This window comes from Phyllobates terribilis, unplaced genomic scaffold, assembly GCF_046119375.1.
Source record: "Phyllobates terribilis strain yellow unplaced genomic scaffold, ASM4611937v1 Scaffold_7__3_contigs__length_470593459, whole genome shotgun sequence".
Taxonomy (NCBI): domain Eukaryota; kingdom Metazoa; phylum Chordata; class Amphibia; order Anura; family Dendrobatidae; genus Phyllobates; species Phyllobates terribilis.
This window is the reverse complement of record NW_027362767.1, coordinates 383,549,182-383,561,817: the sequence shown is the minus strand read 5'-3', so window position 1 is coordinate 383,561,817 and position 12,636 is coordinate 383,549,182. Positions and strand designations below refer to the sequence as shown.

The 12,636-nt window shown below is 46.3% G+C and overlaps 1 protein-coding gene across 1 annotated transcript in view; it reads left to right on the top strand.

Moving 5' to 3' along the window:
- The window catches only part of LOC141154896 (C5a anaphylatoxin chemotactic receptor 1-like), a 35,824-nt gene extending 26,342 nt beyond the window's left edge, over positions 1 to 9,482 (top strand). Inside the window, exon 2 of the mRNA XM_073641432.1 lies at positions 4,686 to 9,482. Coding sequence (XP_073497533.1) covers positions 4,711 to 5,775 — 1,065 coding nt within the window. The 5' untranslated portion in view covers positions 4,686 to 4,710 and the 3' untranslated portion in view covers positions 5,776 to 9,482. The remainder of the gene's footprint in view (positions 1 to 4,685) is intronic.
- Positions 9,483 to 12,636: the final 3,154 nt, after the last annotated feature.

Sequence of the window (12,636 nt, the reverse complement as noted above, 5' to 3'; positions counted from 1 at the left end):
GACACCCGGAGCCGGACCCTTTTTGGTGGATGCTGGTGGTTGTAGTCTCCGTGGCGTCGACCTAGTTCCATGGCTCAGGGCGGTCAAACCAGTGGCGGAACTATTTATGTGGTTTTGATGTTTAAATGTCCGACTACGCCACCCGTGGATTGCGGTCAGAGTGAACCGCCGCTGCAGGGCAGACCGCTGAGGCTGGTGTTGTGGGTGCAGCAGAGCGTAGCATAACTCCCCACGGGAGGAGTATAGCCTCAGGGCAGTGTATGCGGAGGATGGGGGTGATGGTGCAGGGCAGCAGCAGTAACGACACGGAGTCAGTGATGCAGTCCAGGGCCTTTACTCACAGTTCTTATTATCCAGACCACGTCTGCAGGTAACGGCTGCCCACGTCGTACTGTGCTCACCAGGTGAGGGGCTCAGACAACTCCCAGATAACTTTGGAGCGCTTCACAGGACCCCCTTTGTGTGTCCTTTGTCTGGCCTTTCTTACCAACCCTTCTGTCCGGCTGCCTCGGGCCTCCTCTTGGTAAACTTGGCGCCAGTTTCCCTGACCCTATGTGGTGCCTTCCTAGCGGGTGTAGCGAGGGGCTGCGCCACATAAAATGTCACAGCCTCCGGTTTCTAGCTGAGGGTCGTTTCCTGCCTCCACTAGTTTCGGGGACCGGTCTCCCCCTTTGGCCTGACCCCTCCACGCAGGTGGATTCGGGCGTGCGGTGGCGACTCGCCCATCCGCACCCCTGGGATCCCTTCGTTCCTCGTTCCTGGAGCCTTCTCCGCTCCTCTTCCTTCCTTCTCCCTCTTCCAGGCCTGGGCCTCTGTTACTAGGCCCCCCTCCGGAGCAGAGCTCATGCAGAGCCCCTGCTCCCTGTCACTTCTGCTCAGACTTCTCTGCACTGAACTAAGATGGTGCCCACCTTTTATACTCCCTTCTCAATGCACCCAGGAACTGCTTCCTCCCTGCTCCTGCACTACAGGGTTCCCCTTCCTCAGTGTTCCCTCCCCCCACTCCAGCCAGGGACAGGGACTGTCGTGCCCATCTCAGGGGCATATTGGTCGCCCTGCCCCACGGCAATGTGGTGTAATGCATGCAGGTGTCGGGTCCTGATCCACACTCCATCCTTACCTGAGAGTGAGATATCACACCTCTGGGTGAGGTGCAATACCTCTGTAGCAACCGAGCCCTCAGGGTGCTACAGTTCCATTTATCTTCAGCCTAGGTGACGTATTGCGATACAGGTCCGTGATTTTGGCTATAAAAGCGTCCCCTAGACCCCTACCCCAAGCTTTTTAAGAGAATCATATATGGCGTGCCAGGAGACTCTATGGAATGCTTTCTCAGCATCCAACGAGAGTATCTAATTACAAATTTTTAACTGCATCTAGCCCAGGAAATACTTTGTGCCTAGTAGCAGTGTCTGCTAGTCAGCGGATTATCCCGGCTGTTAAGCAAGCTACACCACCTGTAGTTTGGACACTTAATTTTTTCAAAGGAAATGCTTCGGGACCATGGGATACTCAGTGAAGAGCATCAGGAGGCACCCCAAGGCATAGGGGCTGGGACTGGCAGTAGGATGCCTTGCGGTGGACAGCCGAGCTCGATCCTTATAAAAGCTTTTTAACTGCAGCAGCTTTAGTGGACGCTACTGGAGCTGGAATTACGCGGCTGCTGGCATGAGACTTGCCCTCCAATAGATCCTTGTAAATGGATTTAAAGTGTATTCATTCAAATTAGAGAGACAATTTAAATTAAAAAGCTTAGACCTGCCTCCACCACAGGGGGGCTCGCTCGACCCACCAGCGGACAGGCACCAGTATTGGGAGAGGGGGGCTGGCCGTCAGGGTTCACCGCGGCTCTGGCACAAACCCGGCGACACGGAGGTGGCACGGGCAGGAGCGGACTGGCCGTGTCGGCTTCTCACTTTTTGGATTTTAGAAGGGCATGACATGCCTATATCTGTGTCTCCCCCTCCTTTTACTCCTCCACCTCTTTTCTTTTCGCATGACTATATGTACTTGTCACTTTTCCATGTGTTAGTTGTGTCTTCTGAGCAGTTTGTCAGCTTTTGGACACCTTTGAAGGTGTTTTCTATGTGTTTCTATGTGTTTTTGTTTGCCTGCCATTGGTTTTAACGGTGTTTGAAGGTGTTCGACGAACAGTTCGACGAACACACGGGTGTTCGACGAACCGAACCGAACTCGAACACTATGGGGGTGGCTCAACACTAGTCAGTACCAAACGCTACTTTTCCCTACTTAATATTTTGGTAACTATATCCTTGTTATAGCTAGTGTTCAAAATAATAGCAAAGTGTTTAAAAACATGAGTTAAGCATAAAATCTTTACACTAGTTTTTATTTCCATGGATTGGGAACATTGCTCACTATTTTTAACTACTTCACAGAAAATAACAAAAAATAAACATTGGGCTGTTCTAAAAAATAGCAGTGTCTGCATTTGTCTTTACAAACTCACAATATGTCCTCTTCTATTTGAGGATTTAGCATTCCTGTGAATCACTAACCTAATATTTAGTTGTATACCCACAGTTTTTTAGAACTGCTTCACATCTATGTTGCATAGAGTCAACTAACTTCAGGCCCCTGTCAACAGCTATTCCAGCCCAGGATGCTTTTGACTACATCCCACAATTTTTTGACATTTGTTGGCTTTGCCTCAGAACCGGCATTTTTAATGTCACCCCACAAGTGTCTTTTCAGATTAAGGTCCGGGGAATGGTCTGGCCACTCCATAACCTCAATTTTGTTGCACTGGAACCAAGATTTTGATCTTTTACTGGTGTGTTTAGGGTCGTCTTGTTGTTTAAACACCCATTTCAAGGGCAAATCCTCTTCAGCGTAAGGCAACATGACCTCTTCAAATATTTTAATATATGCAAACTGGTCCATGATCCCTGGTATGCGGTTTAATAGGTCGGCACCATAGTGAGAGAAACATGCCCATATCATGATGCTTGTACCACCATGCTTCACTGTCTTCAGAGTGTACTGTGGCTTGAATGCAGAGTTTGGGTGTCGTCTTATGAACTGTCTGCGGCCCTTGGACCCAAAAAGAACAATTTTACTTTCATCAGTCAACAAAATGTTTCTCCATTTCTCTTTAGGCCAGTTGATGTGTTCTTTGGCAAATTGTATCCCCTTCAGTACATGTCCTTTTATCATTGGGACTTTGTGGGGACTTCTTGCTAAGAGATTATCTTCACACAGGCATCTACTAACTGTCACAGTACTCACAGGTAACTGGAGACTGTCTCTGATCAGCCTGGAGCTGATCATTGGCTGAGCCTTTGCCATTCTGGCTATTCTTCGATCCATTCGAATGGTAATATTCCGTTTTCTCTCACGTCTCTCTGGTTTTGCTTTCCATTTAAAAGCATTGGAGATCATTTTAGCTGAGCAGCCCATCATTGTCTGCACATCTTTATAAGTTTTAAACCCTCCAATCAACTTTTAATCAAAGTACGCTGTTTTTCTGAACAATGTCTCGAATGACCCATATTTCTCAGGCTTCCAAGGGGAAATGCATGTACAACATGTGCTGGCTTCACCCTTAAATAAGGGCCACCTTATTCACACCTGTTTCTTCACAGAATGATTGACCTCACTAATTGAAGTCCACACTATTATTTTGAACACATCCCCGTACAATTAATTATTCAAATACACAAACTCAAAGACCTGCAGATCATGAATGCGGAGTCTGGTGTTTTTCTTAGAATCTACTGCACCAACTGGTAAATTGTTTGACGTGGTGATATAATTTATACCAAAAACACGGATTAATCTGGTTAGTCATATTGGCCTGCTAGTATTTTGAACACTACTGTATATTTCATTTTTTTTCTAAATATGTATGTACATCTCTTGAACTTCATGAGCTAATATAGCAAGTTAATTAAGTCCTAGCACACCGCTGTCAGGAAGGGAAACAGAGGATGAGATTCTGTCTCCCTTAGACTCTTTTCTCTGATGATTAATTAGTATTTTTTCTGACATTGGATAAAATATGACCCTGAGGACTTTCCTTGCCTTAATTTAATATGATATGTCGCTTTATGATTTTAATTAATATAAATAAAAACTACATTTTATAGGGTTTCTGTTCTCTTGTGGTAGTCTACCAATTTAGACTCTTGTACATTATACTGTTTTTTTTTGTGATATTCAAGGGTAAATACTGGTGGCCCAGACCTAGGGACACTTGATGATCACCAAAATGCCCAGACTATGTGCAGTATCCATATCCCCATATATAAAGGTCTTATTGTCATGTCTGTAAAAAATAATTATATTATCAGTATACAGTATCACCATCGCATCGACTGATATGTCGTGCTCCTGTTTTTTGTTTTTTTTTAAGAAGAGGTTCTTCAGCAGGTGCAGTATCTCATTTACAGTTATGCAGACTATCATAATATCTTTTCCTATTAAAAGATGTTCTGCAGCAGAGAAATGTATTGATTGCAATAATTAAGTCTATATTATTAAGAATATAAGGAATCACTTAGGAGATCCAAGTCTTGACCTGAGACCTTATTCTGTTGATGTACAAAGATGCCTGCTGCCTTATACCAACTGGGCAAATATCATTATAGGAAAAAAAAACACTAGGTAAGTTGTAGCAAGAGCCCACAGAGTGGTAATAGATATTTGTACATTGTGTTTTACAGGTCATTGCGAAAACAGCCAAAAGTGATGAATCAATCTACAACGGAATTGTATGTCAGTATTACCACCGCCTATGACTATGGTGAAGACTATGATCATCCCACTCCAGAACCAGAACCAGACAGTGATCCTACCACCATAGCCTATAAGTGGATTGCTTTAGTTTTGTACTTCCTTGTTTTTATTCTTGGTGTTCCTGGGAACGGCTTGGTGGTGTGGATCACAGCCTTCGAAATGAAACGCTCTGTGAACACCATATGGTTCTTAAACCTGGCGGTGGCCGATCTCCTGTGCTGTCTCTCCGTGCCATTTACTATCATGAATATAAGCCTGGGATACTGGCCCCTGGGTCTCTTCACCTGCAAGTTTATCCCTTCCATTCTATTAATTACCATGTACGCCAGCGTCCTCCTCCTTACCATGATCAGTATTGATCGCTGCGCCTTGGTGATGAAACCCGTATGGTGTCAGAACAACAGAACTTTGGGCAAAGCTTACTTGGCGTGTGCTATTATGTGGATCTTGGCCATCATCCAAAGCAGCCCGTCCTTCATCTTTCGGCACTTCAATACATCCGATGGAAAAGACTATTGTATATATGACTATAAAATATTGAAACAGGAGAATCAACAAAGGGTGGAAAACTTCATTGCAATTATCCGTCTACTAATGGGCTTCATCGTTCCATTTCTCGTCATTGTCACCTGCTATGGCATACTAATGAATCGGGTGAAACAGCGATTTACACAGAACACCAAGACAATGAAAGTAGTCCTTACAGTCATCGCCGGCTTCTTCGTATGTTGGCTTCCTTACCATGTGGCGGGATCGATTCTTGCTTTACATCCAAGCAACTCAGAGTTATACCAATCCACAAAAAAGGTCGATAAAATAATAATCGCCATCGCTTTCATGAACAGCTGTATTAACCCCATCATTTATGTATTAATGGGACAGGACTTCAAAAGCAAGTTTAGAAAATCGATCAAGTTTATACTGAAAAATGTCTTGGCGGAAGAGGTGAGTCAGTCGCTTGACTCCAAGAAGACAAAGTCAACGTCGGAAACAAAGCACACAGAGGCTTATGTATAATTAGAGACTCATTTGGGCACTTTTTTTAATGGATAAAGTCGCCATGCTTTGGCTGATAGTCTTTTCCCCATGTGTTGGTTATCAACTATGCTCTCCGCAGCTCCTCACCTTTATTCTCATATGTCATTTTGTGAGAGGAGACCTGATGGGAGAGCAATAGTACAAAATGTAAAAAAAAATATATATATATTATTATGATTGTACAGTTTTGTTCTAACCCTAACTAGGGTTAGGGCTAGGGGTTGCAGGAGTTGGTTAAGGGTAATGGTTACATAGAAAAAAAAAAATTGTACTTTTTTTTTTTTACATATATATGTTTTATATTCTAATGTTATATATGTTACATAAAATTTACGGATAAGAAGTTTGTGCTATTTTGTTTAAGTAGCGACGCAGAAACGGTTTCAGAGGATCACGCCCACTTGTCTTAGATTTACATACAGAAAAGAGGGGGCCATAACTCAGGAACGGAGAGGAGCAGGAGCAAGAAAGAAAATAACACCAGATTCAGGAGAAGAGCGGCATTTACACCAACCTATTGATGGCTAGTGTTAGGTTTATGTTAAAAAGAAGGATAGTTTAAATAGAACAAATTAAGGAGAATTTTACAATGACGTGAATGTATCATCAATGTTTTATAATATTTGTATGGGTCATAGAGTGCAGGAGAATGTTATCATTGATATGTATGTAATGCACATATCTCGTGTCACGCTGAAGTGATGGGGCGTTATCTGCAATTAAATGCTATTTTTCCAATAAACATTGACTTTAAGTATATCCTATTATGTTTCTGGCTTTTACGCACATCACAATATCAATAAAGCTGAAAATGCATAAATATGTTATTAACCATCCATAAATTTATGGAGTTAGCACAAACCAAGGTGATTTTATTTTGTTGTCTATAGTGTCCGGCAGCAAAGAAACCCCCAAACATTGCCCATGACTTTTTTCACAGTATATTTTCCCACTGCACATTTGTAGCACCCCGAAGGCTCGGACAATTACAACACAAATAGACTGCCACTGGTTTGACCACCCTGAGCCACGGACCGGGTCACCGCCACACGGAGACTACAACCCCCAGCATCCTACAACAGGCCCGGTTCCGGGTTCCCAGCACAGGCCCAGGGGGTGCGTCAACTTTGGCGTAGTCGGCAGGATTTCGTGCCCGCAACCACCGGGTACTGCGTGCCTGAAAAAGACTTTTGTAACTTACCTGTGGCGAAGTTTCCCGCCGTCCGGAGTCGTTTCCCGCCATCCGGAGCCGATTCCCGCCATCAGACGCCATCTTGGACCTTTTCCCACCCTGGCAGAGCGGACGCCATTATGTGCGCACCAAAAGACAGCAGGAAGCCACCTCCCATCGTGGGCCAGGTCCCAGAATGGCGCCAAAGAAGGAGCCCGCCCCCAGCAACAATGAGTGCAGCAGTGGAGATGTCCATCAACGTGGGGGGGCTGCCCCTGAAGGTGATTGTCAGCAGATGCCCCCAAGACCAACCCCCATGGGGGCGGATAGGAAAGAAAACTGTGGGGCCGGGCGCGGCCTGGATCAGTCTGGACCTGCTGCACCCGGAGATGGAGGGAGCAGAGAACCCCACCAGCACCCTGGCCCGCAGCCTGCTGCAAGCTGAGCCACCCTGCAGCCTGACAGAGTTGCTAGCCCAGCTGCCCAGGGACGCGGACAGTGCGCGCGCAGCGCTGGAAGACCTGAACAGGAGGATGGTCCGGGCGCAGCGGGATGTGTTTGCCGGGTGGAGAGAGGAGATGGCCCAGCAGCACGAAGGCAGCCAGCGGAGGACCCCGCAAGGACCGAGCAGCGCGCTTGCTGCTGGGCGCGGAGAAGAGGGGCCAGCAGCTGCGGACGACGCCGCGGAGGAGGCCACGGAGGCCGAGGCAAGTAACGGGGACGCCACTACCCCACGCCCTGAGACCACCAGCCTGCCCCCACCCTCCGTTGCGGGACCCGAAGCCCCGGGGACCGTCCCCGACACCACGCCTCCACCGCCGCCGGCTAGGCCTCAGGCTGCAAGCGTCACTGACACGCCCCGCTCCGCTCTGTGCCCTCTGAACCCGGGCGCTGTAAAGCAGGAGACGTCACAGGCCGGGACGCAAGGCCTAGTACACCCGGGCGCCGGTGCCTCACCAGCGCCCCCTGCCTTAGCGGTACCACTCGGACCCCGAGTACCAAGAGGGCCCGGATGGGCCTGAAGACTACCAAGGCGAAAGAGCATCAGGAGGACACCGTTACCAGTGAACGGTAAAATGGAACTGTATATAGTTACCTGTCAGGGTACAAGAACTGTTGCTGAAACTGTTGCTGAGTGGAGTGTGGTCCCCGTTGGGACTAGTGCGGAACTGTTAAAGAACTGTTATCTGTGTGCCCTAATTCCTAACCAGGCTGAGGACTGTGAGCAGCCATTCCCCTATCCCCCTCTTTCCAACCGGCCGAGGACTGAGAGCGGCCACCCTTGTAAATAGTTGCGCTTCCTAAAGCGTCCCCTACTGGTTTTATACGAAACTGCAACGTCTACCTCGGAATTAAATGGACTGTTGCACCTTTACCTGGTCGCAAGTTGCACAGCGGCCAGAGCTCAAGAATGTTTTACTTGAAAAAGTTTTATATTGAAAAGTTTTATATGCTGCTAGAATAATAATGCAAATGTTTCATGTGATGTTTTATATGCTAAAAGAGTACCAGTAACGTTAAAAAGAAAAAGAGTACCAGTAACGTTAAAAAGAAAAGTGTACCTCCCATAAAGGGATGCGTTTTTGGTTGATGTCTTATATGCGAGTGCACTTTAAAAATTTGTATGTTTTTAAATTGTTTTACCCTTTTCCAGCCCGAGGACGTGCTGTGATTTACCAGGGGGGAATGTAGCACCCCGAGGGCTCGACTGCTACAGGGGTATTGCACCTCGAACCAGAGGTGTGGTATTCCACTCCCGGGTAAGGATGGAGTGTGGACCAGGACTCAGTAAGCAGCATGCACCACACACACCCCATTTCCGAGGAACAGCTCAAGGGTGCTCCCACTAGACAGAAGTGCAGGCACGACAGCATCTGTCCCTGGCTGGAGTGGGAAGGGGAAAGTACACCCAGTGGTGTAGGAGCAGATAGGGGTGGGTCTCTGGGCATAGGTAGGAGCCCATTGGTTGCTAGTCACCTGGGCTCGAGTGTTAGAAGGAGGTATATAAGGTGGGCACCATCTTAGGACAGTGTTCAGTTCAGTCAGGAGGAGAAAAGGAGAGGAGCTCAGCCAGAGAGGGCTGACAGGGAGCTGTGGCTCAGTCTGGGCCCAGCTCCAGAGGCAGGCCAGGAGTGGAGGCCAGAAACAGCAGAAAGAGAGAGGAGAAGGAACGGAAAGGAAAGTAAGAAAGGAACTGGAACAGAGGAGAAAGGAAGCAAGGAACACAGAGAAAGGCCCAGAGACACGAGGACAGAAGGAACCCCATATGCCCAGAGGAGATACAGGGTGAAGGGTTGGCAGAGCAGGGTACCGGAACCCAAATTGGTGGAGGCGACTAATCCTCAGCCAAAACCGGAGGTTGTGACCACATCTTGGTGCGACCCCTCACTACATCCACCAGGAAAGCATACCACATAGGGTCAGGGAAACCAGAGAGAGGTTTCGCCAACAGAAGGCCCGAGGAAGCTGGACAAAGGTGGGTCACTGATGGGGACGGCCAGAGAAAGGTAGAGAAGGGAGCTCTGAACCACACTCTGGAATTGCCTGGGAGTTGACCGAGTCCCTCACCTGGTGGACGCAGCATGACTCGGGCGGTCCTAACTGCGCACAAGTGACCTGATAAAGAACTGTGAGTAAAGCATTGAAAACTGCAACTGCACGTCTCTGTGGTTCCTCGCCGCACCAGCACCATTAGTACTGGGACGCTCACACCATCACTCCCATCATTCTACCCTAGCTGCCCTGAGGCAATACTTCTCCCTTGGGGAGTCATCCCATTCTTGGCTGCGCATATAACATCAGCCTCAGCGGTCTGCAGCGCAGTGGCGGTCCCCACTGACCGCAATCCACGGGTGGCATAGTCGGACAATTACAACACAAATAGACTGCCACTGGTTTGACCACCCTGAGCCACGGACCGGGTCACCGCCACACGGAGACTACAACCCCCAGCATCCTACAACAGGCCCGGTTCCGGGTTCCCAGCACAGGCCCAGGGGGCGCGTCACATGCGCATTGCATGCAAGGAGGCTCTCAGTCAGCCAGTAAGGGAAAAGAGACTGAACGCAGGGTAATGGGGCAAGGATTTTACTCCATTCTTCCACTAATGTTGAAATTACCGCTACCACCCCCCAGAGTGCCGCACTGCTGACGAGCTGCAGATACAAAAAGCCTGTTACTTTATTGCTTTAAATAGATTTGCTTGTACAGTTCCAAACTTATTATGCAAATGCTGTTTTTCTCTCATTTTCCTAAATGGCTGATGCAAATGAGTCAGTACAATGTTCAAATTACCAACTGTTAGAGTATAAATCACATTTTATTGGACAGACCTCCCAATGATAACAGGATTTTTTTCAAAACTAAAAAAAAACAACTCACAATGCACTGTTCAAAATTATTCTGCACAATAGAGTTTCCTAACATTGCATAGGTTGTAAAGAACTGAGAACGGTCATTTATTAAATTTGCAACATTAGGAGGTCACATGTACTGAAATCAAGAGCTTTTTCAATCAAAAATATCCTAACAGGCCAATTAACGTTCATAATTATCACGCTCATAATTCTTACATCCATTGAACTTGTGAGTTTTTGGAGAGTTTCTGCTTGAATTTCTTTGCAGGATGTCAGAATGGCCTCCCAGAGCTGCTGTGTTGATGTGAACTTTCCTCCACCATTATAGATCTTTATCTTGAGGATACTCCAAAGATTCTCAATAGGGTTGAGGTATGGGGAGGATGGTGGCCACGTCGTGAGTTTCTCTCCTATTATGCCCATAGCAGTCAATGACTCTGAGGTATTCGTTGCAGCATGAGATGGAGCACTGTTATGCGTGAAGATGATTTTGCTATGGATGGCATGGTTCTTTTTTTCTTTCATGGAACAAAGTGGTCAGTTAGAAACTCTATATTCTCTGCTGAGTTCATTTTCACACCTTAAGGGACGTAAAGGGGCCTACCAGCTCTCTCCCCACGATTCCAGCCCAAAACATGACTGTCACCACCTTGCTGACAACGCAGCCTTGTTAGGACATGGTTGACATCCACCAACCATCCATCTGGGCCATCCATCAACCATCCATCTGGATCATCCAGAGTGGCACGGCACTCATCAGTAAACAAACCTGTTTAACAATTACTCTTCATGTACTGTATGTCTGGGCTATCCACAAAATGTTCTGCTTGTAAACACTGTTTAGGGGTGGCCGAATAGTAGGTTTATACACAACTTCAGTCTCTGGAGGTTCCTGCACATTGATGTTTGCAAGATTCCAGATGCACCAGCTGCTTCAAATACCTGTTTGCTGCTTTGTAATGATACTTTAGCAGCTGCTCTCTTAATCTGGTGAATTTGTCTGGCAGAAATCTTCCTCATTATGCCTTCATCTGCACAACCTGGTCTGTGCTCTGTATCAGCCACAAATCTCTTCACAGTATCATGATTACCCTTAAGTTTTCATGAAATATCTAATGTTTTTATACCTTGTCTAAGGCATTGCAATATTTGATGAATTTCGGCAGCAGAGAGAGCCTTTTTCTTTCCCATATTGCTTGAAACCTGTGGTCTTCTTAATAATGTGGAACATCCTTCTTAAGCAGTTTTCCTTTAATTTGGCTCACCTAGCAAGCTAATTATCACAGGTATTTGAGATTGATTTCAGTGATCCAAAGAGCCCTGAGACGCAAAACCAATGAGTTTTTGAAAAACAAAAAAATTACATTTTTATGACACTTAAATCCAATTTGCATAATAATTTGGAACGCGGTGTAAACGTCATGGACTGTGGATGTATGCTGCGCAGCAGGCTCTTCCCGAGTCTGGAAAATGCTACAGAGTCCATCTGTCGTGAGTGCAAGATCGGCTATGCTCTGTACAGCCCATTAGTGCTTTGCTTCTAGCACTGTTAATTGAACCCAAAAACAGAAACATGTTGCCTATTCTACTCACCAAGATGAATTTAGAAGTGGAGTATTCTCAATATACACTGGCTTGCGAAAGTGGCATTTTTCGTGTTTTGCTACCTCATAACCTGGAATTTCACAGGTTTTTTTGAGGATTTGTATCAGTTCATGGAAAGAACATGCCTACAACTATGAACATTTGGTTTTCTTTTTTATTGTGAAGCAAACAACAAATATGCACACTGAAGTTTTCAGTCACTTTGTCCGAACTATCCATCCCCCCTAAAGTCAGTACTTTGTAGAGCCTCCTTTTGTGGCAATTATAGCTGCAAGTCTCTTTGGATAAGTCTCTATGAGCTTTCCACATCTTCATCCTGGTATTTTTGCCCATTCCTCAATACAAAACTGTTTCAGCTCCTTCAAGTTAGATGGTTTCCTCTGGTGAACAGCAATCTTCAAGTCTGACCACAGATTCTCAATTGGATTAAGGTCTGAGTTTTGACTAGGCCACTCCAAAACATTTTACATGTTTTCCCTTAAACCACTTGAGTGTTGCTTTAGCAAAATGCTTTGGGTCGTTGTCTTGTTGGAAGGTGAACCTCTGTCCCAGTCTCAAATCACTGACAGATTGAAACAGGTTTTGCTTAAGAATATCCCTATATTTCGCACCATCCATCTTCCCTTCGAATTGGACCATTTTTACTGTCCCTGCTGCCGAAAAACATCACCACAGCATGATGCTGCCGAAACTGTGGGAATGGTGTTT